Source organism: Lissotriton helveticus, chromosome 5_1, assembly GCF_964261635.1.
Source record: "Lissotriton helveticus chromosome 5_1, aLisHel1.1, whole genome shotgun sequence".
NCBI classification, from domain to species: Eukaryota; Metazoa; Chordata; class Amphibia; order Caudata; family Salamandridae; genus Lissotriton; species Lissotriton helveticus.
Window position 1 is genome coordinate 1915617514 of NC_136065.1, and position 27136 is coordinate 1915644649.

The window sequence follows — 27136 nt, forward strand, 5'->3', positions numbered from 1 at the left end:
ACCATGCTAGGTTGCTTATTTCCTGCTCTTGCTATCTTCCCAAGGGTCACTCCCTTCGGTTTTGCTTGGCCGCGATGAGTACCTTCAGTGCTGCTCGATCTGTAGGTGCCCCCAGCTTCGGGGGCAGCAGTCTCTCTGTCCGAAAATCAGTGAAGTCCTCCCAATATAGCAGTGCTGGTGGGGGTGGCTTCAGCGGGGGCTACGAATCTGGCTTTGGAGGAGGCATGGAAAGCGGCGGCTTTGGTGATAGCTATGGTGGTGCTGAGTTTGCTAATGGTTATGGGGTTGGCTTTGGCTATGGAGGGCAAGGTGGCTATGGAGGCGGTGCTGGTGGTGGCTTTGGAGGTGGTAGCGGTGGCGGTGGCTATGGAGGCGGTGCTGGTGGTGGCTTTGGAGGCGGTAGCGGTGGCGGTGGCTATGGAGGCGGTGGCGGGGGCTTTGGCGGCAGTGGTGCGGCTTTTGGTGGAGGTGGTTTTGGGGGTGGGGGCAGCGAGGGTCTTCTCTCTGGCGGCACTGAGAAGCAGACCATGCAGAACCTCAATGACCGCCTGGCCACCTACCTGGACAAGGTGAGGGCCCTAGAGGAAGCCAACACTGAGCTGGAACGCAAGATCCGCGAGTGGTACGACAAGCATCGAACCCCAGGTGTGGGTACCCGGGATTACAGCAAGTACTACGCCACCATCGAAGACCTGCAGCACAAGGTGAGAAATAACAGGGTGCATCTGTCTGCAACCACACACCCAGCAGGGATGGTAGGTGTCGCTAGGCTGAAAGAGGCAATCCTCATAACAGTGCAGTAGCCAGCCAGGCAAGCCTCCAAATACGATATACCTGAGATAAGGAAAAAGATGTGGTGTCTGGTGTCTCAGTGGACTAATGTGTCACCTGCAGGGGTCTGTGTTTGACCTCAAGGTCACAGGTTCAAATCCCAGAAGGTCCACTCAGCCTCTCATCCGTCTGAGGTCGATAAATTGAGAGCACCAAGATGCCTACGGCTGAACGTGCGCTTTGCAAATGCACCTTATGTTATAGTGGGAGTAAAAACTAAATCTGGGTCTGTTTGTGCGAGTTTTACTCCACCTAATGAATGCTACTTTGGGGACTTATTTAGTAAAAGAGGGAAGAATGAAGGCCACTGAGATAAATTATTCCTTATAAGAATGAATATGCCGCACGTGGACGCCAAAGTGTGCTTCTAGGTATTGCTGAAGTCTTTGGATAGCTGAAAAGGATGAGGTACACACGTCACCGTGAGCTTGCCTCACGTGTGCGCTTCTTCAGGTCAGGACTACCGTTTAACATGTAAAGCACAGGAACAGCTCCAGCAACAATTAAGGGATCGGGGTGATTTTCACAGTTTTCCGAGACCACAAGTACCACTAATTGACTCAACGTTACTTTCACAGTGTGGTCAAAGTTGACCAGTAAAGCGCCTCTATTTCCAAAAGGGTCCTCTAGGCGTCACCAATAACCATGCTTAATAGTTTCTTCAAAGGTCTCAATGATAAAGGAAACATTCTGAAGTCTGGTATGCCACACTGGCTTTTGGCAGATTCAAAATACCAGCGGGCAGTGACCAATTCCATGACTCTGTCCAAGTGCCCCTAACCCTGTTCTAAGTTCTTGAAACTTCTCTCTCCCAGATCATGAGCGCCACGGTTGACAACGCCAAGGTGGTCCTGCAGATCGACAATGCCAGGCTGGCCGCAGACGACTTCAAACTCAAGTGAGTGGCACAGATGTTCGGGGCATGGCATGCAGCAAATAACACGTTGTGCGCTCTGTACAGACAGACTAATGAATGAAGGGAAGATGAATTATATGTACAACCTCCATTTTAATTTCAGCCTCAGCAGTTGACAGCATGTGTGATTCTGTGCATATCGTTTTATCACTTTGTGTCTGAAATGTGTAAATATACGCAATGTAAAGAAAAGGAGAGGTATGCTGTACAGCAGTGTCTCAGTTATTTGTGCGGGAAGTTCCCCCTTACAGAAAGAAATTATGCACCATTTTTTTTATATTTATGAGATGTTGACAAACATTTTGTTGGACGTGAAAATGCTTGGTTTTGTGCTTCTGAAAGGTATTGAGGTATTGAATACATAAATATGTCACATTAGAAAAAATGCAAACCTTTGTATGAGGTTTCTTAGCCTGGGGCAAGAGCAGCGCTCTTTACCGTTACGTTGAGGGATACAACGAATCTGTGGGTACACAGTGTACCATCTACAAACCAGCCTCCATAGAACGTGAGGGGCCACTACCACAAAGGGGGAGCTTTTACTTTAACCTCTCCCTAGTCCTACTGGTTACATCGCATTGAATTATAATGTATATAGCGCTATACCTATTAAAGTTCAACTAAGCGCTAGCTAGAGATAGAACCAGGTGCTTAGTAAAATAGACATGGTTTTAATGCTGTCCGAAACGCAAAGGGATGCTGACGGGGCCTGTCCCCACCCATGCAAGTATCTGCGCGGGAGACTCGGGAGTATAAAGTGAGTTTCCAGGGTCACAGCATTCCGGCCAAGAAGGAGGCCAGTATTTGAACTTAGGTTCTCTTGTCCCAGAGCATTAAAAACTTTACTAACCAAACTCACTACCCCTCAACATGAAAATAGCAAAGCCCAGAGACAAGAACCAAGTATGCAAACAAAGAAAAACTGAGACTAGCCACAAATTTGGGTAGGCAAGACTTATACATCACCCGCAAAGTCAGGTAAATTTCCCCCTTCATGATGGCAGGCAGTTTTCTCGAACTCGTCACTGCCTAAAGTCCCGCCCCTTAAATGTCTGGGTTTCAAGTTCGAGAACGTGCAATGCGTGGATTCCAAATGGTAGCCAACCAATGAGACCGCCCGTGGCAGTCAGCGTCATAGGAATGCTTGGTTATTATAGCCCCCCACCCCCTCCTTTGTTAGGTCAAGGTTGAAAATGTGATGATTCTCCTTCCGGGTCTTCTGTTTGTCCTGCTCGGTGGCATATCCGTCTCACTGTATTCTGATTGGCTGAGTTGCATCCTTCCATTGTTTAGTTCTGAGGGGATATTTGGACTGTGTTTAGGTCTGATTTGACAGTGTAGCTGTCTGAAAGGCATGTTGTCACCAATTCTTTAAAATACATGTAGGGTACTCTATAGGGTACTCTTGGCTCCACATGGAGGATTACTATTCTTTCACCTAATACTCTCTCGTTTGTTGGCTGTTTGGTGTATCTTTCCACCTGCTAGGAAATGTTGCCATTGAAATGAGGAGGGACTTTATTGCATCATAAGAGTACATCACTCTGCCTTTCACAAATAATTCTTAATCTCCTATAAGCATTCTATGTAGAAAATAAATATTTTTTTGCTACTCCCTCCAACCCCACAACAACGGTAAAGTCAAGAGTGAAGGCAGTTGTGCATGCAGCACATGCAAGCAGCATGAGTGAATGTCTCTGTTTACATGTTTAGGCGCATTAAAGACAGCCATATTGGCTTTGCCAAAGCCTCCTATTTTTGGTATTCAGCCCTCCGTGGGAGTGCATGTGTTTTCTTGCTCTTCCACCAGGGTTGCCGCCTTTCTCAGAGAAAGGATGAATTGTGCGTGTTTTGGGATTCTAGTAGGACCAGAAACTGCTCATGGTATAACAGCTTTTGACGTGTTTTCATTTTGCACTTGTTGCTTCCAGTGTATATATGGAAGGGGAAAAACACGAGATTTTAATGATTTTCCTCATCATCTTTTCATCAGTCTTGTCACTAAAATACTGGTTCGATCACTAAAAGACTATTCAAGTGGTTACCCTATACACTACATTTTCCCAACCCTATATCCCAACTTTATTTCCGCCTTTGACCTTCCCATGCATTCTCTTTGAAATGGGTTTTGTTTAATAGACATTCCTTAGATTATCGGCCATGTCTGTGCAAAGGTCTTGATGCATGCCACTGCCAACAAACACTGGCCGGGACATAGTTCTGGACAGGATTTTGAAAATGATTCTGATAATGCTGGTTTGCCTCGCTGTAGTGACTGAGAAGTTAGATTGTGAATGGCGTTACCCGCCTGTGATTGACCAACATAAAGGCTGAATCTCAGCAAAATGCAGTGGAGCACCTTAGATGTGTGACATAACTGAATATGTGATCTCATAGTTTGTGTACATTTACCTTTAGAAGGTGATGGAATTTCCAAGGACAGAGAAGTTCTGCCCACAGTGGCTTCTCTCATGGTGCCCACTGGTAGGCTGATGGACATCCTGTGCCACACTGGTGGGCTATATAAGTGTGGCACATTTCCCATCTCCCTCTTTGGCAAAAAGGAAGATGGAAGGAAGGGGGGGGAGAAAGGAAGGAAAGAAAGATGGATGGATGCTTTCTTTTAATCTATGACTCTACGTTTACGCTCTAGGTATGAGAACGAGCTTCTACTACGCCAGAGTGTGGAGGCTGACATCAATGGACTACGCCGTGTCCTGGATGAGCTGACCCTGTCCAAGTCTGACCTAGAGGTCCAGATCGAAAGCCTAACTGAGGAATTGGCCTACCTGAAGAAGAACCACGAAGAGGTACCTTATGAACGATGCACACAGCCTGCCATTCCTCATCTAGGCAAGGTGTCATTCACGTGTGTGGTTCTAACACAAAGTGCCCAGAGTTAGTGCTTTTGATTGGGTAATGCAGGTGTCCCATCTTAAAGAGTCCTGCTCCCCTCAGCCCTTGTGTCCACCAATGGGAGACAACCGTAGCTGGAGAAGACAGGCACTTCCCTCTCAGCAAGGAAACAGTGATGCTGTTCCTATTTAGACTTCATGTTTTACTTACTCGTTTATTCCCTAATAGTATCTGCTTTTTCTAGGATGTAGAGTTTCTGTTGTATTACCTATGTATGGTGTGTACTGTGAAAAGAGTGAGTTCAGGTTGTGGATGGGTGTTTATAACAGGCCACTTTTGAGGGCTGTGAGTTCAGGCTGAAGGCAGTGCACATTTTTTACATTGTCAGTAACTGGGTGAGAAAAGGGTTGACAATACCTGCTTATCATCCAAAGAGCGCACAGAGCAAAGGCCAGGTGTACCAAATGAAGGTGTGATTTCATGCAAATTTTGGTGAAGGTACACAGCTGTATAAACATCAATAGTCTAAAAGTTAAATAATTACAGGTGAGTGGGTGTTGTGTGTGGATGGGCAGAAGGGTGGGCTTGGTGAAGTGAATGAGATGCAAGGAAATATGTTTAGCAGAGAGTGAAAAGTAGACGCTGTAAAAGAAACAGAAGAGGTGTGAGATGTGCACATGGGGTGTTTCAGAAAAAACAGCCTCTAACTGAGAGACTGCAGAAGAATGTGGGGTGAGGGAGAGAAAAGGCGATAGATACTCCGAAGACAAGTACTTCTTCCTCAGACCTTGGTAATGTCTAAGTCAAAGTCTGCTAAACTGCTAAAAATGATTAAATGACCTTCGGGGGAATTCACACATATAAATTAGACTTGTGAGTAGTAATTTACATGTGCAATTTACTCCTTCACTTTTGAGTGACTTTACTATTTTTCCCTATTCAGAAAATCTGAGTGTAAAATTACTCAAAAGCATAGACTTACACGTTTCCGCTCCCCTGTAAAAGGAGGTGGGACCACATTTATGAGTGTAAGTTACTTCTGCCGAAATAGAAACAGTAATAAATCCTGCGTCACACATGGCAAACCACTGGTAATGCAGCCCATTCCCATAGAAAAGAATATCGTTATGAACTCAAAATAAAACTTCATAGGAAATAATGTTAAAAAATATTTTAAATAGTTAGATATATAAAGATATATAGTTTAATTTAAAACTCAGTTAAAACTCTGAGCTCCTTTGCAATCATGGTTTATCTGCATAGCAGTCCTAGAGTGCAGTGAGGGTTCTAAACTCAGTGCAAGATCGCCGCTCAGTGATAGCTCCTATACAGTGAAAATTCTGCAAAGCTGTGCTCTTTGTAAGAGTTTCTGTGCAATTAATGTTCTGCTCTTAGGGAGAGCTTATTTACAGTCAAAGTTCTACACTTACCAAGAGCTCCCATGCCGTGAAACTTCTAAGTCCAAAGAGATCTCCTTTGCAGTGAATGAAGCTGACAGTGCTCCGCCATTGGGTGTTTATAACCTGTTTGTTGTCTTTTCCCCCTGCCCAGGAGATGAAGGCTCTCGCTGGTGGAAGCGCCGGAGAACTGACTGTGGAGATGAACGCTGTACCAGGTATCGACCTCCTCAAGATTCTGGATGAAATGAGGAGGCAGTACGAGGATGTCGCTAATAGGAACCGCGAAAAAGCAGAGGCTCAGTTCCTGGAGCAGGTGAGAGATGGTGGTTGGCTATCAAGAAGGTACCAGCAATATCTCCCACTAATACATGACATATTCCAAGATCCAAGGTAACGCTTTAGGGACATCATATACCATACACCTGGCACTGCTGAGACAAGAGATCATCTGGGCTCCCTATAGCACTAACTACTTTCTAGCTCAAAGTGCATGTCTGTGCAATAGCCCTTAGACATTAAAAAACTCTCAACACCCAAAGAACGAGATTGAAAGACCTCAAGGCCCTGTTGAGATGCTTCCCAGCTAGGCCTCAGTTATGAGGCCTCAAGGGCATGCCACGAGGCCTCTCGCTCAGTTATGAGGCCTCCCAGCCCCGTCGTCTAGTTCTCTGGCTCTGTCATCAGGGCTCCAGGTTCTACCAAGATGCCTCCTAGCCACATCCTGATGCCTCTCAACTCAGTTATTAGGCCACTTGGCTCAGTCGTGAGTCCTCCCAGCCCTGTAATGAGGCCACCTGGCCACGTCATGAAGCCTCTCAGCCCCGCCATGAGACCTCCTAGCCACTTCATGAGGTTTCCTGGTCTTGCCATGAGGTTTCCTGGTCCTGTCAAAGGCCACCTAGCTCTGTCCTAGGCCCCCTTCCCTGGTCACGAGGCCTCGCTCCTTTATGAGGCCTCCTGTTGCTATCGTGGAGCCTTGAGGCTGTCTTGAGGTCTCACAACTCACTCATGTTCTAAACAGGGCGCCAAAGCCATTTAGTTAGGACAGATTTGCTGCTGCAGCACATCCATTCTCCTCGCTGATGCAAGAGAACATGTTAGAGTACATGGCGCACTGAAGGATAAAATAACAGTGCACCAAAGCCATACAGCTTGCTGGCTAGGCATTACCACAGCACACTTCAGCCCTAAGACACCGGTACCTCACAGAATCACCAGGAGACTCTAAATAAACCAATTTCAAACTCATCCAACAGAACTGTGAAGGTAACAGTTTCTCAGTTACACAATAATTTACCATCAGACCACACAGTGCCAATACACACGAAGACAATTCCACCTTGATTCAGATAATTGAGAGATCCCAGAACGATGCATTGCAGCACCGAACCAATGGTATATCCACTACAGCATGCTGGTATCCTTATACACAATAGCACAGACCAACGCTTGTTAGTTGCATGATTGAGTTTAGCGACAACCAAGATTTCTTCTGGGCGCCCATGCAGCAGTCTGCTGAGCAGGTTCTTGAGGTGGGTGTCTACCAGTCGGTGGGATTGCTGCTAATCAAAATATGGGAGGACCCAGCAAATGATAGTTGTGTTTTTCATCCCTTTCTGTTCTTGTAGAGCAAACAACTAAAGAAGGAACTCGCCACAGGCGTGGAACAAGTGCAGACCACCAAGTCCGAGCTTAGCGAACTGAGGCGGTCAATGCAGAGCCTGGAGATCGAGCTGCAGTCGGCCCTTGCCATGGTACGAAAGAGCTGGTTCACATGCTAGGGGCTCCAGCAGCGTAAGCGGGGGGCAGCCACTGGGCCCAGAGGGCTGGTAAACTGGGTGCTACAGAAACTGCAATTAGCTGTTCATTGGCCTTTTCTGTCTGCAAGCGTGCAGACTAATGCAAATATCACGTTTAGGTAAAAGCGTGCCTAGAGGGGTGTGGGCTCAAATGTACAGTGACAGAAGCAAAGAAGGTGGAATGATGGGGATGAGTGAAACACACCGGGAGAGGGACTATTAGAAAACATTGAGGATGAGAGGGGAAGATGAGAAGGAAAAAGTAAGGACGAGAGAAAAATGATGGATAAATAGAAAGGGCAAAGAACGAATGGGAGGAGGAAGGAGCGGTGACAGCAAAGAAGGAAATGTACAAGCAAAGAAGGAAAAGTGAAAGAAAGGAGAGATGGGCGAACAAAATGAAGGGAATGAAGAGTGAAAGCATGGATGGATTAACAGGGAAGATTTGGAGGGAAAGGTTCATCGCGTAAAACGGAGGATGGAAGAATGGACAGATGAATAAGAGTGAATGGGTGGATGCGTAACATTATGGATGGATACAATAATATATTCAATAGTTAAGGCTGACTGGAAGTAAATATGAAAGGATTGCTGGGAAGTTGGGTGAATAGAAAGAAGTATGTTTGGATGAGGACGGGTGGGTGGTTGTAAAGGTGAAGAGATGGACAGCTGGACGGATGTAAAGATGGAAGGTTGGATGGATAAAAGGGTAGATGGATGGGCAGGGTATACATGGTTTGAAGGAACTTTTAAGGAGCGCTGGGTTTCATTGCTTTCCTTGCTTTGTGTGATTAGAGGATGGTGGTGTTGGGGTGGTCGATTTCCGGCTACTCCTTTGTGCCGGGGGCACTGAAAGGATATGGGTGGCTAACAGATTCCAATGGCTTAGGTCTTCCTGAACTCCACGGGGGTCTGTCTTTCAGCTAGCATTCTAGCTGGGGTTGTGAGAACTTGCAATGTTTTACACCTTGCGACCTTCACAAAGGTCTACCGCAAAATGTACAAGTTGGCAAAGTTATGCATGTTTTTTATTATTGCTTTACCTGTTACATATGGAAGATGTGACTTTTTCAAGAATATATGTGCCGTTATCTTCCCCCCTGTGATTCAATGCTTAATTTTTTTAAATAAAATAAAATAGTAAGTGCCAGGGCCCTTCTCTGAAGGACACTGCAGTCTGCACCACCCACCGACCCTGCGAGCGCTGCCAATGACTGAACCAACACAAGTGCTAACCATTGCACTCCCACAAGTGTGACAATTTAAACTATTTCAGGCTGACCAAAGCTATAATAAGGGTGTGAGTGACAGGTATTATTCATTTTTAATGTATATTGACTGAACTGTTGTTCCTATCTCAAATTTTGACAGACAGTGCCACTGTGTTGTGGACTGTCATTAGAACTGGTGCTGCCAATTAAGTGCTGGTGCCTAGCACCAGGTACCGCCGGCTCAAACTAAGCACTGGATTGTATGGATCTGCAAAATATGCAGTGCAAATTACTGTGCCCCTTGTTAAATGCCCTTCTGTGCACTGTAAGTTGGAACTTTACATTTTCTGTCGGCATTGCGAGAGCAAAGCACCTTTGTTCAGCAGGGTCACATGTCAGAGGTGGCCACATATGACACCAGCAGCTGGGCATCACATATATTCCAAATCCGATTAACTAAGGATGTAGCTACACCACTGCCAAAAAGAGGTGGGGGAAAGGTGGTGCCCAGCTCACCTGTATAATTCACCTTATGTGCCAAAATAGCATGAGAGGGCTCTTCACTACTAATAAAAACTAAATTGTTACGCTCCTATTACTTGCTCCTAAACCTTTTGTATTTGATATCACCCCAGAGAAGATCCCTTGAAGAAACACTGGCAGAGACAGAGGGGCGGTACTGCTCGCAGCTGGGGATGATCCAGACCACTATCAGCAGCCTTGAGGAGCAACTCAACCAGATCCGCATGGACATGGAGAGCCAGAGCGATGATTACAAGCAGCTCTTGGACATCAAGAGCCGGCTGGAGATGGAGATCGAGACCTACCGGCGCTTACTGGATGGAGAGGGAGGGTAAGGTCTTCAGAGCTAAAGACCAAAAGAGAGCTAAAGGAAGATGGCCATTCAGGAGGTTGCAAAGTCATGAGTTGGATGGTGATGTTGATTGAGAAGGTTTATTAATCCTCTTTGTTGAGGTCACTAATCCTCAGTAGAAGCCATAACATTCCTCCACCATATGATGCTCACATGATTTGATCCATATGATGAAGGAAATTCTGTTAGCGGGCTATTGTCCAGATTTAGTATTTTCACAACAAATCAGTAGATTTTCCACAATTACCCAACTCTAAGTCAGGCTGTAAGACTCTTATCTGTCTGCACCAGTTGGATTTTATAGGAATATTGCAGACCTGCTACTCAAAAAGTATTATAGGTATTTTCAATGTCATATTCCCATTTTGAGAATGACCACTCCAACAGGACTCCTTCCTCATTCCCTCTATTCCTGCTACCGTTTCCCCTCTTTTACTCTTTGACGGTCCATTTTTTCGATCCTTCCTGCCCCTCCAATGAGCCATTCAAGCTTTTGGGTCTACAACAAAAGAAAAGACAGATAGTCACAGAGCAGCAACATCTATTGGCCAGTGCTAGTACAGTGCTACCTATGTACTGGAGTGGTTTTGCAGTCTGCGTTATGGCCACATGGGTCTCTTACGTAGGTCATACGTTTTAAGTCAAACAATGACCCCTCATGGATTTTCTAGAAAGGAAAGATAATGTAGTGGCCACAGTTTGTTTGTCCCCCATAATCAACATAATCTTAAATATTCGTATCTAATGCAACTGAGATACATAGTAGGGTACTGAGCAACATGGCTGGGTTTGACAGGGCGTTTTCCAGTAATGTGAGACAAGGCTGTTTGATGAGGTATAGAGAGAACCTTGATGGTGGAGACCACTCTTGGTCATGGTCAGGAAGTGATACTTGAGATCGTGTTTCTCCTTCCAAATGGCCACTATAACACACACACACACACAATACAGGAGGAGAAAGAGGAGAGATTGAATGGATGGCGTAGGGAGTGCAAGACGTCATATGCCCCTTTGGGACAGGAAATGACCTGGATCCACTGGATTCTTTTGTTTATTTTCCTGCAGAGCGTCATCAACAACAACCAAGGCAACTTCCTCCATAAGCTCCGGCAGAGGTAAGTGTTTGATTGTCACAAAATTGATCTGGTCAAGGGTCCACGGAGTTGTGTCTTTGAGTATAATGAGCCCCTGACAAAACAAGCCACTTCCAAGTGTACTGGAGTTGTGAGTCAAAGGGTGCTTACTAGAGATTTAGACCCATACAAATCAAATTTGAAGGCCTTCAAAGCACCTATCACAGGACTTTGGCACGATTGAAAAGCATACATGCTTGATTCCAGCAGATCTGTTGTGGGCAAAGAAATTTGTTGGTTATTTATTTTTTTTTTTTTAAAGTGCCACAGTCCAAAATTTTTCTTACGAGGCAATCACTGGAGGTGCCGAATGCTAGGGCAGCTGAATCATATGTTTGCCTGTTTCTTATGCCACCTGCTGCATCTTTCTTCCACCAATATACACTTCCTACCTGTATATCTCAGTCTGACAAGTTCTTTTCTATATTTTGCTTTCTCATGTGTTTCCTTTTTCCTGTGTTTCTCTTCCTCCTTCTTGCTCCCTTTTCTGTCTTTCTCTCTCTTGTTGTTTAATAATTAAAAACTAATTCCCAGTCTCTAAATGAGTGTTATTGCCCACTACTTGCAACCAAAGGTACCATTCAAGCACTGTCAAAGATCAACCTGATAGCAAAACTCTCTAAAAACACGAAAGATAGAAAGACAAACACATCTAATTTTTTATTTCATTCATTTGTTCTTTTTTTATATTGAACAGCATTCCCATAGAGATGGCAGAGCGCTTTGCATACAAAGCAAGAGGCAACATTTAGGTAGGATATACATATATCCACATAATAAAGATAGCATAAGATATAATATCAATGATATGATAGTAAAGAAAAGGAGTAATATATGTGCATTGAAACAGTAGCATTTGAAGTACCAATGAAATAGCAACCCGGAAAACCATAAAATCTACAAGAGGGTAAAACAGTGTAGTAGATGAGACAGTTGGAGTGAAACAGCGAACGGAGAAAAGTCAAAATGTATTAATAATGGGCGGTACACCATGCAGGGGCGAGGGATGAAATGCTAAATGTTACTTGGGACAAAGAGGTTGAATGTAAGATGCTAGCATCAAGAGAAGGTATATCAGCTAGCAAGTAATACATTCTCGAGTGGAAATGGTCCCATGCCTCATCCCCTATTCAGTTTACTTCATAGAGCCCACTCACGTTGCAAAAACTCCAAGTTTGCCAGCCAGCTATTTCGATTTTGACATGACAAAAGCTTACCTCATTTTGTATGATTTATTAATAAAAAGCGTGAGCATCACAGATGTCTCCATTGAGTAACATCCTTCACCATCTTGTCTTGTAGAGTCATCTAAAACGAAGAGGGTGATAACCTATGTTGAAGAGATGGTCGATGGAAAACTGGTTTCATCCACTAAACAAAACGTGGTGGAACAACACCACTGAGGCACACTCGCGACACGGTGAATGGCCATCCCCAGCAATCATCAGCATGATGTAAAGTAACCCCGGAGAACAGAACAGCACTCGTGCAAGGATCCCTGTGAAAGGAATACTCTTCAATGGCTGATGGGTGAACTTTCAGGATGATGTGGTCCATCTGGAATCACAGAGTTTATGGGATATCATAGGGCAGCCACATATAATCATGAACACTAGATTTTAAATCTTGGGGAAGGCATAGTCTGTTAAAGCTTACTTTTTTACCTCTTGAATCTGGAATGACACTCTTCTGTTGTCCAACAATAAACCTTTTTCTTGCAGATTTTGCGTAATTGTTTCTCAATGTCACGTGTTATTCTTAGAACTTAAAAATATGTCACATTGTCGTTAAGATATGGTAAAAGGGAAACAAAACACAAAATTGAGTGGAAACAAGCGAACTGGGAGCCTGGAGTGTTTGAGGTGTAGCATCCTTGCTTGTGGTAGGAGCAGCATTTTCACCATTTAAGGGGTCAACAGTAATAATGTATCTCTCATTTTTGGGTCTGCACAATTTATGGCAAACATTGTGCATTGTAAATATACTTTAAGGGACTTTGGCGCACTCTTCTACAGCCATTTGGCTTTTTAGACTCAGGTAGCCATTGACTTGAGCCATTTCAGTCACATTTTGAATCAGCCCTGCAGGAGTATTTCTGTCTCACCTTTTTTCTATTGGGTGTTTGGATGTATACTTCTGCCACCACTGGAATGCATGAAAGGCTTTTTTACAGCTGGAATGTACAAAGTCAACATACATTTAATTCTTTATCGCGCCCATGTACTGTATACCAAAACAATCATTTTTCATTTTTTTGCAAATCCAGCAGGCATTTTGTTATTGTTTTAATCAGCTTTCGAATATGAGCACCAAACCCACTGGCTTTATTGAGAAGGCCATACCACACCCAACAAGAAGCTCACATACAGGCATTTGGTGGCACTCATACTAAAGATCTTCAATAGGTTGAAACAGTGAAACCCAGCAAAAGTTTCCCCATGACTTCCTTTTTGTCTACTTGCGTGACATTTTTGAACAATCTACATATTTCTTTCTAATCCATTCGACGTGATATCATCAGGTCCGAGTAATTTGATGTCACTGTGTCTGAAGTAAAAAATGCGCTTTATCACACCTGTTAACACTGTCCTTTTGTTAGAATGCGGACAGTTGTTAATGATGGCAAAATAGGAGCAATGGATAATGTGGGACCCGCAAAGCGCTGCGCTGGGAAGACATACAGTTAAGCAGCAAGAGGTGACAGGGCGTACCGTACCTGATGACAGAATAAAGTGTCCCGCTTGAAATAATGCTAAACTGAATTGGTCACAGAGCAGTTATTTGTGCTCTGTAGTAGAGTTCCTAAATAGCCCCTGAAACCTATTGATTTGAGTCCTGAGCCTTTATCTTGTTAGAACAGCTGGCTGCACTGCTGCAGAGAGGTGATTGGTGTCAGAAGTGGGATGTGCCACAAATAATCTAAAAGTGCCAGTCGTGGACTAACAGCAGATGACTAGGCTCCTTCTTCAATGAAGGGAGGAGATGATACTATAGGCAGGGGGTTGTGAATCAAAGAGATCATTGCAAAAGACAATCTAATCGGCAATACAAAAATTACAACTAGCAGGGCGTCTCCTGCTAGGGGTTGTTTGGCAGGGTCTGACTTCTAGACTAGTTTGTGGACATGAGTGAGTGACAGGTGATATTGGCGGTGGATGCAAAATGGGGTGCTGAGTAAATTCCGCAAGTTCCGCCCAAGATAAAACAGTTAATATTTCTGTCTGATGTAAAGGTACCACCAGGCCCGTCGTGCGTGTATAAATATATGATACTAATTATTTGAAGACCACACATATGATGCAAATCACAACCTGAATGGCCACTTGCTACTTAAATAATCACAGTTATAAGGAGCCATCTCAAATGGCACTCAATTTTGTTGTTTGGAGTCTAGTATATAAGCTAAATGCCCTAAACAATCTTACCAGCTCCTATCTGAGGAAAAATCGTTTCTACTACATCACAACACTCCTGAAAACCAATACTACAGGGGGTTGGGGAATACTGGGTCTCTATGGGCAAAGAAAACCTTACGCTGGAAATTCCTGTGTTGATCAAACACAATGCACTATGGTAAATATTGTCAAAGACAGCACCTAAACTATAGGATGATCCCCTCCCCTTCCTGTAGCCCACCCTAGATTATTCACATCTATTCACACCTTGTTAAACAAGAATAAAGTAACTCCTACTGACCAAGCAATGGGAGTCTTCACCTCCAAAGTAATCGCACAAGAAACACAATCTGAATCACAAGAATTCATTCTTATAATCTGGCCACTCAGACCTCCAGGGTAGACCAAATAGATGCTTTAACTAAAACCCTTCACAATAGAAGGCTATAGGAATTTGATTTGTAAATATGGAATACTAAAGGATACAACTGTGTTAGAGAAAGGCACAATAGTGACTATTCACAAAAGCAAATTCTTTACACCAATGTTTGGAATATTTCTGCAATGCCAATGCATGACATGATAGTCAAACTAATAACTTGTACATTATTCTATGTGCTATAAGGTATGTTTTATAAAGAACTGGTCATCTTGCAATAACTTTACAGCGTTGAGATATAGCAAACAAGGAGGAAAATATACAAATGCAGAAACATACCAGTAATAAAAACGCATTAGGCTCTACCTGGGTAAGGAGGATAGCACTGCTGACATTCGCCTGTGAGGATCACTGGATGATACAAGGGTTAATAGGCGCGGCGCACAGCTGAGTTAATAGTTGTATGCAAGGGGTATGTTAAATTTTAGGAAGTTTTAGTTTAGAAGTTTTCAGGTGCACCTGCAGGTGGCGTTACTGTCCGGGAACGCTGGATTCTGAATTAACGGGTTGAGTGCATTACCTCACGTGTAAATGCATCCCTGCGTTGGGCACACTGTAATGGTTCGTAGTTGAAACAACAACCGACTCCAGAGAGTGTAGTATAGCTGATTCACTATTTATTGATACATTTTCAAATTGATGGCTTCTCAATTTTTCAAGTGTATATGTTCATTAATTCATAGTTCATGATCTGCTGTTCAATCAAAGTTAACCATGCGAGCTCCGATGCATTTCGGGCTGGAGTTGTCCTTTGTCAAGGAGCACTGTAAAATAATACAAAATTACGGGCTCATCAATGAACGGCATAAGCAAATTCCTTTTCGTTACATTACATCATCTAAAGTGAACTTTGTGAAACATGCGTGTAAAAATGTGACATCCAAATGAATTCAGGTGCATTGACAAGTCGGTGAAGTTGGGACCAGGGTGAAGGGTATTTGGAAAAGGGTGCGTAAGGTGAAGGGTTGTGATCTAAATAAAATGCGATAGAAATCGAGGTGAAAGGTTTCCGAAGATGGTGAACGGGATAAAGAATAGTGCTTTCCGGGTGGCTGGTGGTGAAGTAAACCATGCGGTAGTTAACGGGGCGAGGTGCTCGGAGTGTTGTGATGCGCTGCTGTCGCATGCTGAAAAAGTTAAACAATGCCTCGTGATAAGCGAGACTTACGTATCGAGGCTGGGTCCCAGTGAGCGGGAGCCTGAAAGTAATGGGCAAACGTTTCGGAGCTCAATTATGCGAGCGCGTAGATGAGGTTCTTAAAGGCGGTAGTGGGACACTTACGGTTGAAGGTTGTTGAACGTCGCATAAGCGGGAGTCTTCACCTAACGAAGGTTGAGAGTGGCGGAGTCCATGAACTCCGCAAGGAATCAAGCGGAGTGCTCCGTGAGTTCGGATTAAGTGAAGTGTGGAGTTAGAAAAGGGACTAAGGAGTGGAACGCCTAAGGGGCGGCCATTTTGGAGTGGAGTGAAGTGAATGGGAGAAAATGGACAGAGTGTCAAGATTAGTTCAAAAAGTGCACGAACCATGCAGATGTGTTTAGCCGTTACAGGTAGCAATGTGTTTCATATGTACCGTGGAGGTACTATAAATAACAACTGAATTCAAGGCGATCATTAAGACCATGAGGCTTCATGGCTTGAAGTCTATGAATCCAGGATGTTTCTCTCTGGAGGAGTGTTTTATTAATGTAACTATGTTACCAAACTATGTTACCAAAAATCCACAAGAACTTAAGAAATCCGCCTTTTTGCCCAATTGTCTCCACAAGAGGATCAATACACGAACCGATAGGTAAATTCATTGATCGTTACCTTCAACCGAGTGTCACCAATCTTAAAAGTCATATCAAGGACACCACTGAATTCCTCATCAAATTGTCTCAGATACCGATAGATAAAGATGAACAAATTATCTTATGTACAGCCGACGTCAAAAGCCTCTACACCTCCATTCCCCATGGAGGGGGTATTGAAGCAGTTGAAAAAGCCCTGCTCCACAGCGACATTGCGGAACAACTTCAAACTTTCCTGATGGAATTGATGGTTTTTACCCTTTACCACAGCTATTTCTCACATGAACAGAAATGGTATTTACAAATGTCAGGGATGGCCATGGGAAATTGCGCAGCACCCACCTACGCTAACATCTATATGGGTGAGTTTGAATCCAACTTCATTTATTCAGACAGCAACTGGATGAACAACCTTAAATTCTACGCTCGTTACATAGACGATCTTTTTTTCGTCTGGAAGGATTCAAGTGAAAACCGAGAATCCTCGTTAAGAACTTTGAATTCCAAAGACAATCGAATTGAGCTCACCTGGAACATCAGCAGTGAGGAAATAACTTTCCTAGATGTACTCATCAAATCAACCAAACAAGGCCTACAAACGGATCTATACCGAAAAAACACAGACCGTAATAATACTTTACATTTCACAAGCTTCCACCAGAACTCCCTGAAAAAACATCTTCCTTTCAGCCAGATGTTAAGGATAAAGCGCATCGTTTCAGATCCCGAAACAAGCAAAGCACAAATGGAAACCATGTCAAACAGATTTTTGAAAAGAGGATACCCCAAAGCGGTCATTGATGAAGCTCTCACAAACGTGTCTACCATCTCACGAACTCAAGCCCTCCAGGGTACTCCTAAGACGGATAACAAGAGGACAGTAATTGTCAGTAAGTACTCCACATCCAGTCAAGCGTACAAAAAAATCAACATGAAACATTGGCGAATCCTGTCCTCAGAACCCGATTTTGGTGATCTATTCAAAGAAACACCCATCTTCGCTTACACCCGAGCTCAGAACATTAAAGAAACTTTATCGAGAAAAACTGTGGAAGAATGCACATACACCGGCACCCGCCCGTGTCATCACTGCAGCAACTGTAACAACATCATAAAGGGGAACACCATCAACCATCCCATGAGGGGTTTTAACATAAAACTGAAAGTGAATGCTACATGTGATTCATGCAACTTAATCTATTTGTTGAAATGCCCCTGCGGCAAGATTTATGTAGGCAAAACATCCAGGAAAATTAAGACTCGCATTACCGAGCACAAGTCAAACATCAGAACCAAGAACGTCAAATCGAACATTGCTGTCCCCTTTGCTGAAGCAGCTCACAACATCGCACAATTGAAGTTCCTCGTTTTAGAGATGGTACCCAAATCGGAAGGAAAAGACATTAATAAAACACTCCTCCAGAGAGAAACATCCTGGATTTATAGACTTCAAGCCATGAAGCCTTATGGTCTTAATGATCGCCTTGAATTCAGTTGTTATTTATAGTACCTCCACGGTACATATGAAACACATTGCTACCTGTAACGGCTAAACACATCTGCATGGTTCGTGCACTTTTTGAACTAATCTTGACACTCTGTCCATTTTCTCCCATTCACTTCACTCCACTCCAAAATGGCCGCCCCTTAGGCGTTCCACTCCTTAGTCCCTTTTCTAACTCCACACTTCACTTAATCCGAACTCACGGAGCACTCCGCTTGATTCCTTGCGGAGTTCATGGACTCCGCCACTCTCAACCTTCGTTAGGTGAAGACTCCCGCTTATGCGACGTTCAACAACCTTCAACCGTAAGTGTCCCACTACCGCCTTTAAGAACCTCATCTACGCGCTCGCATAATTGAGCTCCGTAACGTTTGCCCATTACTTTCAGGCTCCCGCTCACTGGGACCCAGCCTCGATACGTAAGTCTCGCTTATCACGAGGCATTGTTTAACTTTTTCAGCATGCGACAGCAGCGCATCACAACACTCCGAGCACCTCGCCCCGTTAACTACCGCATGGTTTACTTCACCACCAGCCACCCGGAAAGCACTATTCTTTATCCCGTTCACCATCTTCGGAAACCTTTCACCTCGATTTCTATCGCATTTTATTTTGATCACAACCCTTCACCTTACGCACCCTTTTCCAAATACCCTTCACCCTGGTCCCAACTTCACCGACTTGTCAATGCACCTGAATTCATTTGGATGTCACATTTTTACACGCATGTTTCACAAAGTTCACTTTAGATGATGTAATGTAACGAAAAGGAATTTGCTTATGCCGTTCATTGATGAGCCCGTAATTTTGTATTATTTTACAGTGCTCCTTGACAAAGGGCAACTCCAGCCCGAAATGCATCGGAGCTCGCATGGTTAACTTTGATTGAACAGCAGATCATGAACTATGAATTAATGAACATATACACTTGAAAAATTGAGAAGCCATCAATTTGAAAATGTATCAATAAATAGTGAATCAACTATACTACACTCTCTGGAGTCGGTTGTTGTTTCAACTACGAACCATTACAGTGTGCCCAACGCAGGGATGCATTTACACGTGAGGTAATGCACTCAACCCGTTAATTCAGAATCCAGCGTTCCCGGACAGTAACACCACCTGCAGGTGCACCTGAAAACTTCTAAACTAAAACTTCCTAAAATTTAACATACCCCTTGCATACAACTATTAACTCAGCTGTGCGCCGCACCTATTAACCCTTGTAAGTTCACGCACACTGCCCCTCTGGCAGGCAGCACGCACATCCCTCAAATCTCTGAAAATGCAATACGAAGAGATATCAAAATCTACCGAAGCACGAGCTAGTTTACTAGCCTTCGGAAGCAAAGAAACAGAACGCATTTACGCGCTCATCAATGAAGATTTAACTCAAGCCACCTCAAGCCGAGCCAAGGAGCAATGTGTTAAACAGCTACTTTACCTCTCTAAAAGAAGAATTAATCAGAAACTTCATGCTAATACACTTATAAAATACCACAAGGTGCTACGCATCCCCAGAGGACTACGAATCGCACTCAAACCCTCCTTATGTAAGAACTCTAAGGCATTCCAAGAAAGATGGAATGCTATCTTAAATAAATGCAGTTTGGACCTCATCCTTCTCATAGTGGAAGAACTATCTGGAATACTGTCTGAACTTTCTAAAGAAATCACAGAGATCGAACACGAATTGGAAGAAGCAATGGACCCCGAAGAATTGAAATCGATCTTGGAAGATGTCAATAAACAACTAGACAAACATACAAAAGAAATAAATGAGCGCAAGATCTGCAAATTCCGTCGCGACACACTGGATTATAAATTAGGGGAAGTGTATACATGGGCTGACATATACGCCCAACGCAGACGCAATAAACCATTTAACCAGAACACTGACACTTCTTCCTCAGGAAGCGACACCACCAACCGTCCACCGAGAAAAACAACTACGGATCCACGAGATCAACATCCCAATCAAACTCCACACAACACCGCTTCTACTATTTCTGTACCTTTTTTAGAATCAGGCCAAAACACAACCAACGACCCAGGCGGGGCAAGAGAGCAGGAAAAAGAAGCAGAAGAGGCCCAACAATTGACAAAAACGAGACAAAAGGGGAAGAAGAATCGTTAGTCATCGACATCTCAGACACACAACTCAACAACCACGAAATGAATGTGCTTCAAAAGGGGATGTCATTCATTCCCACTAACAACACCAATCTACTAGAACTGGAGATAAGCACATTTAAGTTGACATTTTTTTGAGAAAGTTTTGGAACCTCCAACTGAAGTCAAACCAGATATACTCTTGGGCTTGAGACCACCGAGTACCTACATGCCTCCGTGCAGCCACAAAAGTATAGACACCTTCGAAACGCTTGTAAAACAAGACATTTCCAAAATAAATTTTCGAAAAAAACACAAACAAAATTTAAGCACCAAAGACAAGGACACCTTGAAGAAGATTGCTAACAACACTTCGATCAAATGCCTAAAAGCTGATAAAGGAGGAGCCCTTGTAATCTTAAACACCGACCTATACAATCAGAAAGTCATGGAACACATCACTGACCCGGACATCTACATGCCACTAAGTGGGAATCCCACCAGCCAATTTAAGACGGATCTGATGTCTCTGATCACTAAGGCTTTCGATGAAGAAATCATTGATGAAAGAACGAAAAGATTTTTGACAGTGGAACACCCAAAAAGTCCCACTATAACTATGTTACCAAAAATCCACAAGAACTTAAGAAATCCGCCTTTTCGCCCAATTGTCTCCACAAGAGGATCAATACACGAACCGATAGGTAAATTCATTGATCGTTACCTTCAACCGAGTGTCACCAATCTTAAAAGTCATATCAAGGACACCACTGAATTCCTCATCAAATTGTCTCAGATACCGATAGATAAAGATGAACAAATTATCTTATGTACAGCCGACGTCAAAAGCCTCTACACCTCCATTCCCCATGGAGGGGGTATTGAAGCAGTTGAAAAAGCCCTGCTCCACAGCGACATTGCGGAACAACTTCAAACTTTCCTGATGGAATTGATGGTTTTTACCCTTTACCACAGCTATTTCTCACATGAACAGAAATGGTATTTACAAATGTCAGGGATGGCCATGGGAAATTGCGCAGCACCCACCTACGCTAACATCTATATGGGTGAGTTTGAATCCAACTTCATTTATTCAGACAGCAACTGGATGAACAACCTTAAATTCTACGCTCGTTACATAGACGATCTTTTTTTCGTCTGGAAGGATTCACGTGAAAACCTAGAATCCTCGTTAAGAACTTTGAATTCCAAAGACAATCGAATTGAGCTCACCTGGAACATCAGCAGTGAGGAAATAACTTTCCTAGATGTACTCATCAAATCAACCAACCAAGGCCTACAAACGGATCTATACCGAAAAAACACAGACCGTAATAATACTTTACATTTCACAAGCTTCCACCAGAACTCCCTGAAAAAACATCTTCCTTTCAGCCAGATGTTAAGGATAAAGCGCATCGTTTCAGATCCCGAAACAAGCAAAGCACAAATGGAAACCATGTCAAACAGATTTTTGAAAAGAGGATACCCCAAAGCGGTCATTGATGAAGCTCTCACAAACGTGTCTACCATCTCACGAACTCAAGCCCTCCAGGGTACTCCTAAGACGGATAACAAAAGGACAGTAATTGTCAGTAAGTACTCCACATCCAGTCAAGCGTACAAAAAAATCAACATGAAACATTGGCGAATCCTGTCCTCAGAACCCGATTTTGGTGATCTATTCAAAGAAACACCCATCTTCGCTTACACCCGAGCTCAGAACATTAAAGAAACTTTATCGAGAAAAACTGTGGAAGAATGCACATACACCGGCACCCGCCCGTGTCATCACTGCAGCAACTGTAACAACATCATAAAGGGGAACACCATCAACCATCCCATGAGGGGTTTTAACATAAAACTGAAAGTGAATGCTACATGTGATTCATGCAACTTAATCTATTTGTTGAAATGCCCCTGCGGCAAGATTTATGTAGGCAAAACATCCAGGAAAATTAAGACTCGCATTACCGAGCACAAGTCAAACATCAGAACCAAGAACGTCAAATCGAACATTGCTGTCCACTTTGCTGAAGCAGCTCACAACATCGCACAATTGAAGTTCCTCGTTTTAGAGATGGTACCCAAATCGGAAGGAAAAGACATTAATAAAACACTCCTCCAGAGAGAAACATCCTGGATTTATAGACTTCAAGCCATGAAGCCTCATGGTCTTAATGATCGCCTTGAATTCAGTTGTTATTTATAGTACCTCCACGGTACATATGAAACACATTGCTACCTGTAACGGCTAAACACATCTGCATGGTTCGTGCACTTTTTGAACTAATCTTGACACTCTGTCCATTTTCTCCCATTCACTTCACTCCACTCCAAAATGGCCGCCCCTTAGGCGTTCCACTCCTTAGTCCCTTTTCTAACTCCACACTTCACTTAATCCGAACTCACGGAGCACTCCGCTTGATTCCTTGCGGAGTTCATGGACTCCGCCACTCTCAACCTTCGTTAGGTGAAAGACTCCCGCTTATGCGACGTTCAACAACCTTCAACCGTAAGTGTCCCACTACAGCCTTTAAGAACCTCAGCTACGCGCTCGCATAATTGAGCTCCGTAACGTTTGCCCATTACTTTCAGGCTCCCGCTCACTGGGACCCAGCCTCGATACGTAAGTCTCGCTTATCACGAGGCATTGTTTAACTTTTTCAGCATGCGACAGCAGCGCATCACAACACTCCGAGCACCTCGCCCCGTTAACTACCGCATGGTTTACTTCACCACCAGCCACCCGGAAAGCACTATTCTTTATCCCGTTCACCATCTTCGGAAACCTTTCACCTCGATTTCTATCGCATTTTATTTTGATCACAACCCTTCACCTTACGCACCCTTTTCCAAATACCCTTCACCCTGGTCCCAACTTCACCGACTTGTCAATGCACCTGAATTCATTTGGATGTCACATTTTTACACGCATGTTTCACAAAGTTCACTTTAGATGATGTAATGTAACGAAAAGGAATTTGCTTATGCCGTTCATTGATGAGCCCGTAATTTTGTATTATTTTACAGTGCTCCTTGACAAAGGGCAACTCCAGCCCGAAATGCATCGGAGCTCGCATGGTTAACTTTGATTGAACAGCAGATCATGAACTATGAATTAATGAACATATACACTTGAAAAATTGAGAAGCCATCAATTTGAAAATGTATCAATAAATAGTGAATCAGCTATACTACACTCTCTGGAGTCGGTTGTTGTTTCAACTACGAACCATTACAGTGTGCCCAACGCAGGGATGTATTTACACGTGAGGTAATGCACTCAACCCGTTAGATCACTGGATGATGCCATAAGTGATGTATTTTGAGATGTCATCAGCGATATAATTTAACAAGTCATGAGTGATTCAATATATGAGGTCATAAGTAGTGCATGATGGGGCACAACTTATAGTTATTTAACTAAACGATAACTGGCAAATTTCAGGAGTTTTTCGGTTTTTCAGCATTAGTTCTTACCTCATTTCAACACCAAACTATAACATCACTTTAAACTTTGTGTTTTTTTAGTGAATATATCTAAATATATTTTCTAACCAGTGTTAAAGTGCTGGTGCTTCTCCTTTCAACATGGTATTCAAAATTGGCATTCTCCTGATTGGTATATTTATTTTATATAGAAGTCCTTAATTTGTGATACCAAAATGTGTACCCAGGGTCTGTAAGTTAAATGCCACAAGTGGACTTCAGCACCATTTGCGGCATCCAACTACAGTAATGTAAACATGACTGCAGGCCTACCATCAGTTGAGTGTCTGTGCAGGTTTAAACTGCAAATTTGACATGTCAATATATCCCCTTTTAACAGGCCTAAACCATCCTTTTAAATATTATGTCATCCCTAACTAGGCCTTTGTGTCCATAAGACACAGTGCATGGTATTTAGAAGTCGGACATGTAACTGTTTAAAGTTACACATTTCCTTACAGTGACTATTTTCAGCAAAGCTGGCTGTTCCATAGGAAAACAATGGAAGTACTAACTTGTATCTCCGGAATGGGATTAGCTAGCAAATAATGAAACAACTTTTCTTAATAGTTACTGAAAATGCAATTCAATGATGAAGTGGGATTTTATTTTATATAATACAGAAAAGTAACTTTTAGAAAGTTACCTTTGCCCTGCCAGATTTCCCTGGAAGTTAAATCTGCATTTAGGTGTCCCACTAAGGCCAGCCAGTAATTAGTATTTAACCAAGGGAAGTGAAGTGTGAACATGCTCCCAAAACTAAAAAATAGGGTGACCTGAATGGGCAGAGATGACTTGTCTGATATTGACAGAATATGCAGGAGGGACTGGGAGGATCCTTTTTGAGGTAAACAGTCAAAATATCGACTTCAAAATATCGAATGGACATAATATCGAGTTTTAAATATCGAATGGACAAAATATTGACAGGACAGAATATAGACATCAAAAATATCGTTTTTTAGGTAAGTAATGTAATATCGAATGTTAAAAATATAGACAGTTTTTTACCCCTACGCTATCCAACGCTTTCTCTACTGTTGCACCCACTGGAGTGGGAATAGTAATTTTAACCCCTACGCTATCCAACGCTTTCCCTACTGTTGCACCCACTGGAGTGGGAATAGTAATTTTAACCCCTACGCTATCCAACGCTTTCCCTACTGTTGCACCCATTGGAGTGGGAATAGTAATTTTTACCCCTACGCTATCCAACGCTTTCCCTACTGTTGCACTCTCTGGAGTGGGAATAGTATATTATAGTAATTAATTTTTACTATTAATTTAATTTAACACTGTTTTTAATAAAGTCAATATTTTTAACAACTATATTTTAGTAAAACGATATTTTGTACTCGATATTTTTGTACTTACCTGTTTGTAGATACAAACTCGATATTCTGTCTGTCGATATTTTGTCAACGATATTTTTGATAGTCGATATTCTGTCCGTCGATATTATGTCAGTGATCCCCTTTTTGACATTGAAGTATGAACTACTGCTTGAATGTCACATCATGCTTGACAAGTCGGCTGAGGATTTTCATAAGACACTTGGGGCACACTTCAAAGAGGCCTCCTTTGTCACAGGCAAATATTAGCAGACACTTGGGCAGGGCCCTTCATTTATACCCCAAGCCAGTCTAGGACTAAATGACAGTGGGCCTCTTCTGACATTACAGTGTCAGAGCCTGTCTGGCAGGTCTGATGGATTTACATACAATACTGGAGTTTTTCAAATGAGAGAAGCATAATGCCAAAACCCCAGCTCCTGTCACTCTCAAACCAGACAGTCAATCCTCAAGCCGGCAGAGGCACACAGAAAGGTTAAACAAGGAAAATAGCCCCTTTCTAGAAGTGCGATTGTCAAACACAGAATTTAAAAACCATCTTTACTAAAATATGTATTATTAAATTCTGCGTTCAGGGATACCAGACTCCAATTTTCTATCTCACTCTTATTTTTACCCAGCATTCCCCATTCTGGCCGATGGGCAAGATAGCCTTTCAATAGTGAAAAACGAAATTGGCAGTATTTCACTATCAGGACATGTTACACACACTAGTACATGTCCTACCTTTCACATACACTGCACCCTGCCCAGGGGGTACCATGGGCCTACCATAGGTGTGTCCTATGTGTAATAAAAGGGAAGGTTAAGTCCTTGCAAGTGGGTGCACAGGCCAGGTCAACATGGCAGTTAACCAACTGCGCATAGGCACTGCGGTGGCAGGCCTGAGACATCTTTTCAGGGCTACTTATGTGGGTGGCACAATCAGTGCTGCAAGCCCACTAGTAGCATTTGAGTTGCCAGCCCTAGCACACTCAGTGCACTTTACTAGGGACCTACTGTTTAGACAAATATGCCAATCATGGATAACCAATCACAAACAATTTACCCAGGGAGCACTTGCACTTTAACACTGATCAGCAGCGGCAAAGTGCCCAAAGCATCTAAACCAGAAATCCAGCATTGCATCAAGAACACAGAAGGTAGAGGCAAAAAGTCAGGGAAAACCACGCCAAGGATGCCAGGTGTAACAATTGGGACTTAAACGACAAAAGTAAGAAGGTAAAATCTTTGACCAGGACAATTTCAACACTCTCCATGGATAAATTTCCACCCAGCTCCTCAGAAGACTCCAGACCATACAGAACACTGCAGGCAGACTCATCCTAGACCTCCCCAAATGGGCCAATATCACTTCCCGCCCAACTCAGAAACTCCCACTGGCTCCCCATCCACAAGAGATGCCAGTTCAAATTCCTCATGCACGCCTACAAAGTTCTACATGACCAAGGACTTTCCTACTGCCTTTTTCCCCGTTTTGACTGAAATTTGTGCTTGTCTTTGTTTCTGCCGATCTCGGCGTGCTCTGCCCACCTCGCCGCCCCCTGCTCCCGCTTCCCGCCACCGCCTTAGCCCCGCCCCTTTTTCTTCTGTTTCCCTCCCCGCTCCCGCCTCCCAGCTGCTCCGCCCACCCGCGCACTTGGCCTTAAATGGCGACCGTGCGACACAGGTGAGTGTGACCCACTTGTGGGACACCCCCGCGCCGCACGGCCACCAGCTGCTGCGTGCGCCCCCAGTGCCTGCCTCTGCCTCAGCGCCGGCCTCGCTGCCGCCCTGAGCGCTCTCCGTGGTTTCCCCCGTTTTTTTGCCTAAAGTTGTGCTTGTTTTTCATCGTGCGCCACTGCCTTTTTCCCCGTTTTGTGCATAAAGTTGTGCTTGTTCTTCATCGTGTGCCACTGCCTTTTTCCCCGTTTTGTGCCTAAATTTGTGCTTGTTCTTCATCGTGTGCCACTGCCTTTTTCCCCGTTTTGTGCCTAAATTTGTGCTTGTTCTTCATCGTGTGCCACTGCCTTTTTCCCCGTTTTGTGC

At 43.5% G+C, this 27136-nt stretch overlaps 1 protein-coding gene across 1 annotated transcript; it reads left to right on the forward strand.

Annotated features, from left to right (window-relative positions):
- LOC144756009 (keratin, type I cytoskeletal 12-like) lies at nt 1-12740 on the forward strand. Its single transcript, XM_078645484.1, has 8 exons — nt 1-704; nt 1647-1729; nt 4401-4557; nt 6155-6316; nt 7632-7757; nt 9649-9866; nt 10953-11002; nt 12323-12740. The coding sequence occupies exons 1-8, from the start codon at nt 75-77 to the stop codon at nt 12421-12423; spliced, it is 1527 nt and encodes a 508-aa protein (XP_078501610.1). The 5' UTR covers nt 1-74; the 3' UTR covers nt 12424-12740.
- The last annotated feature ends 14396 nt before the right edge of the window (nt 12741-27136 follow it).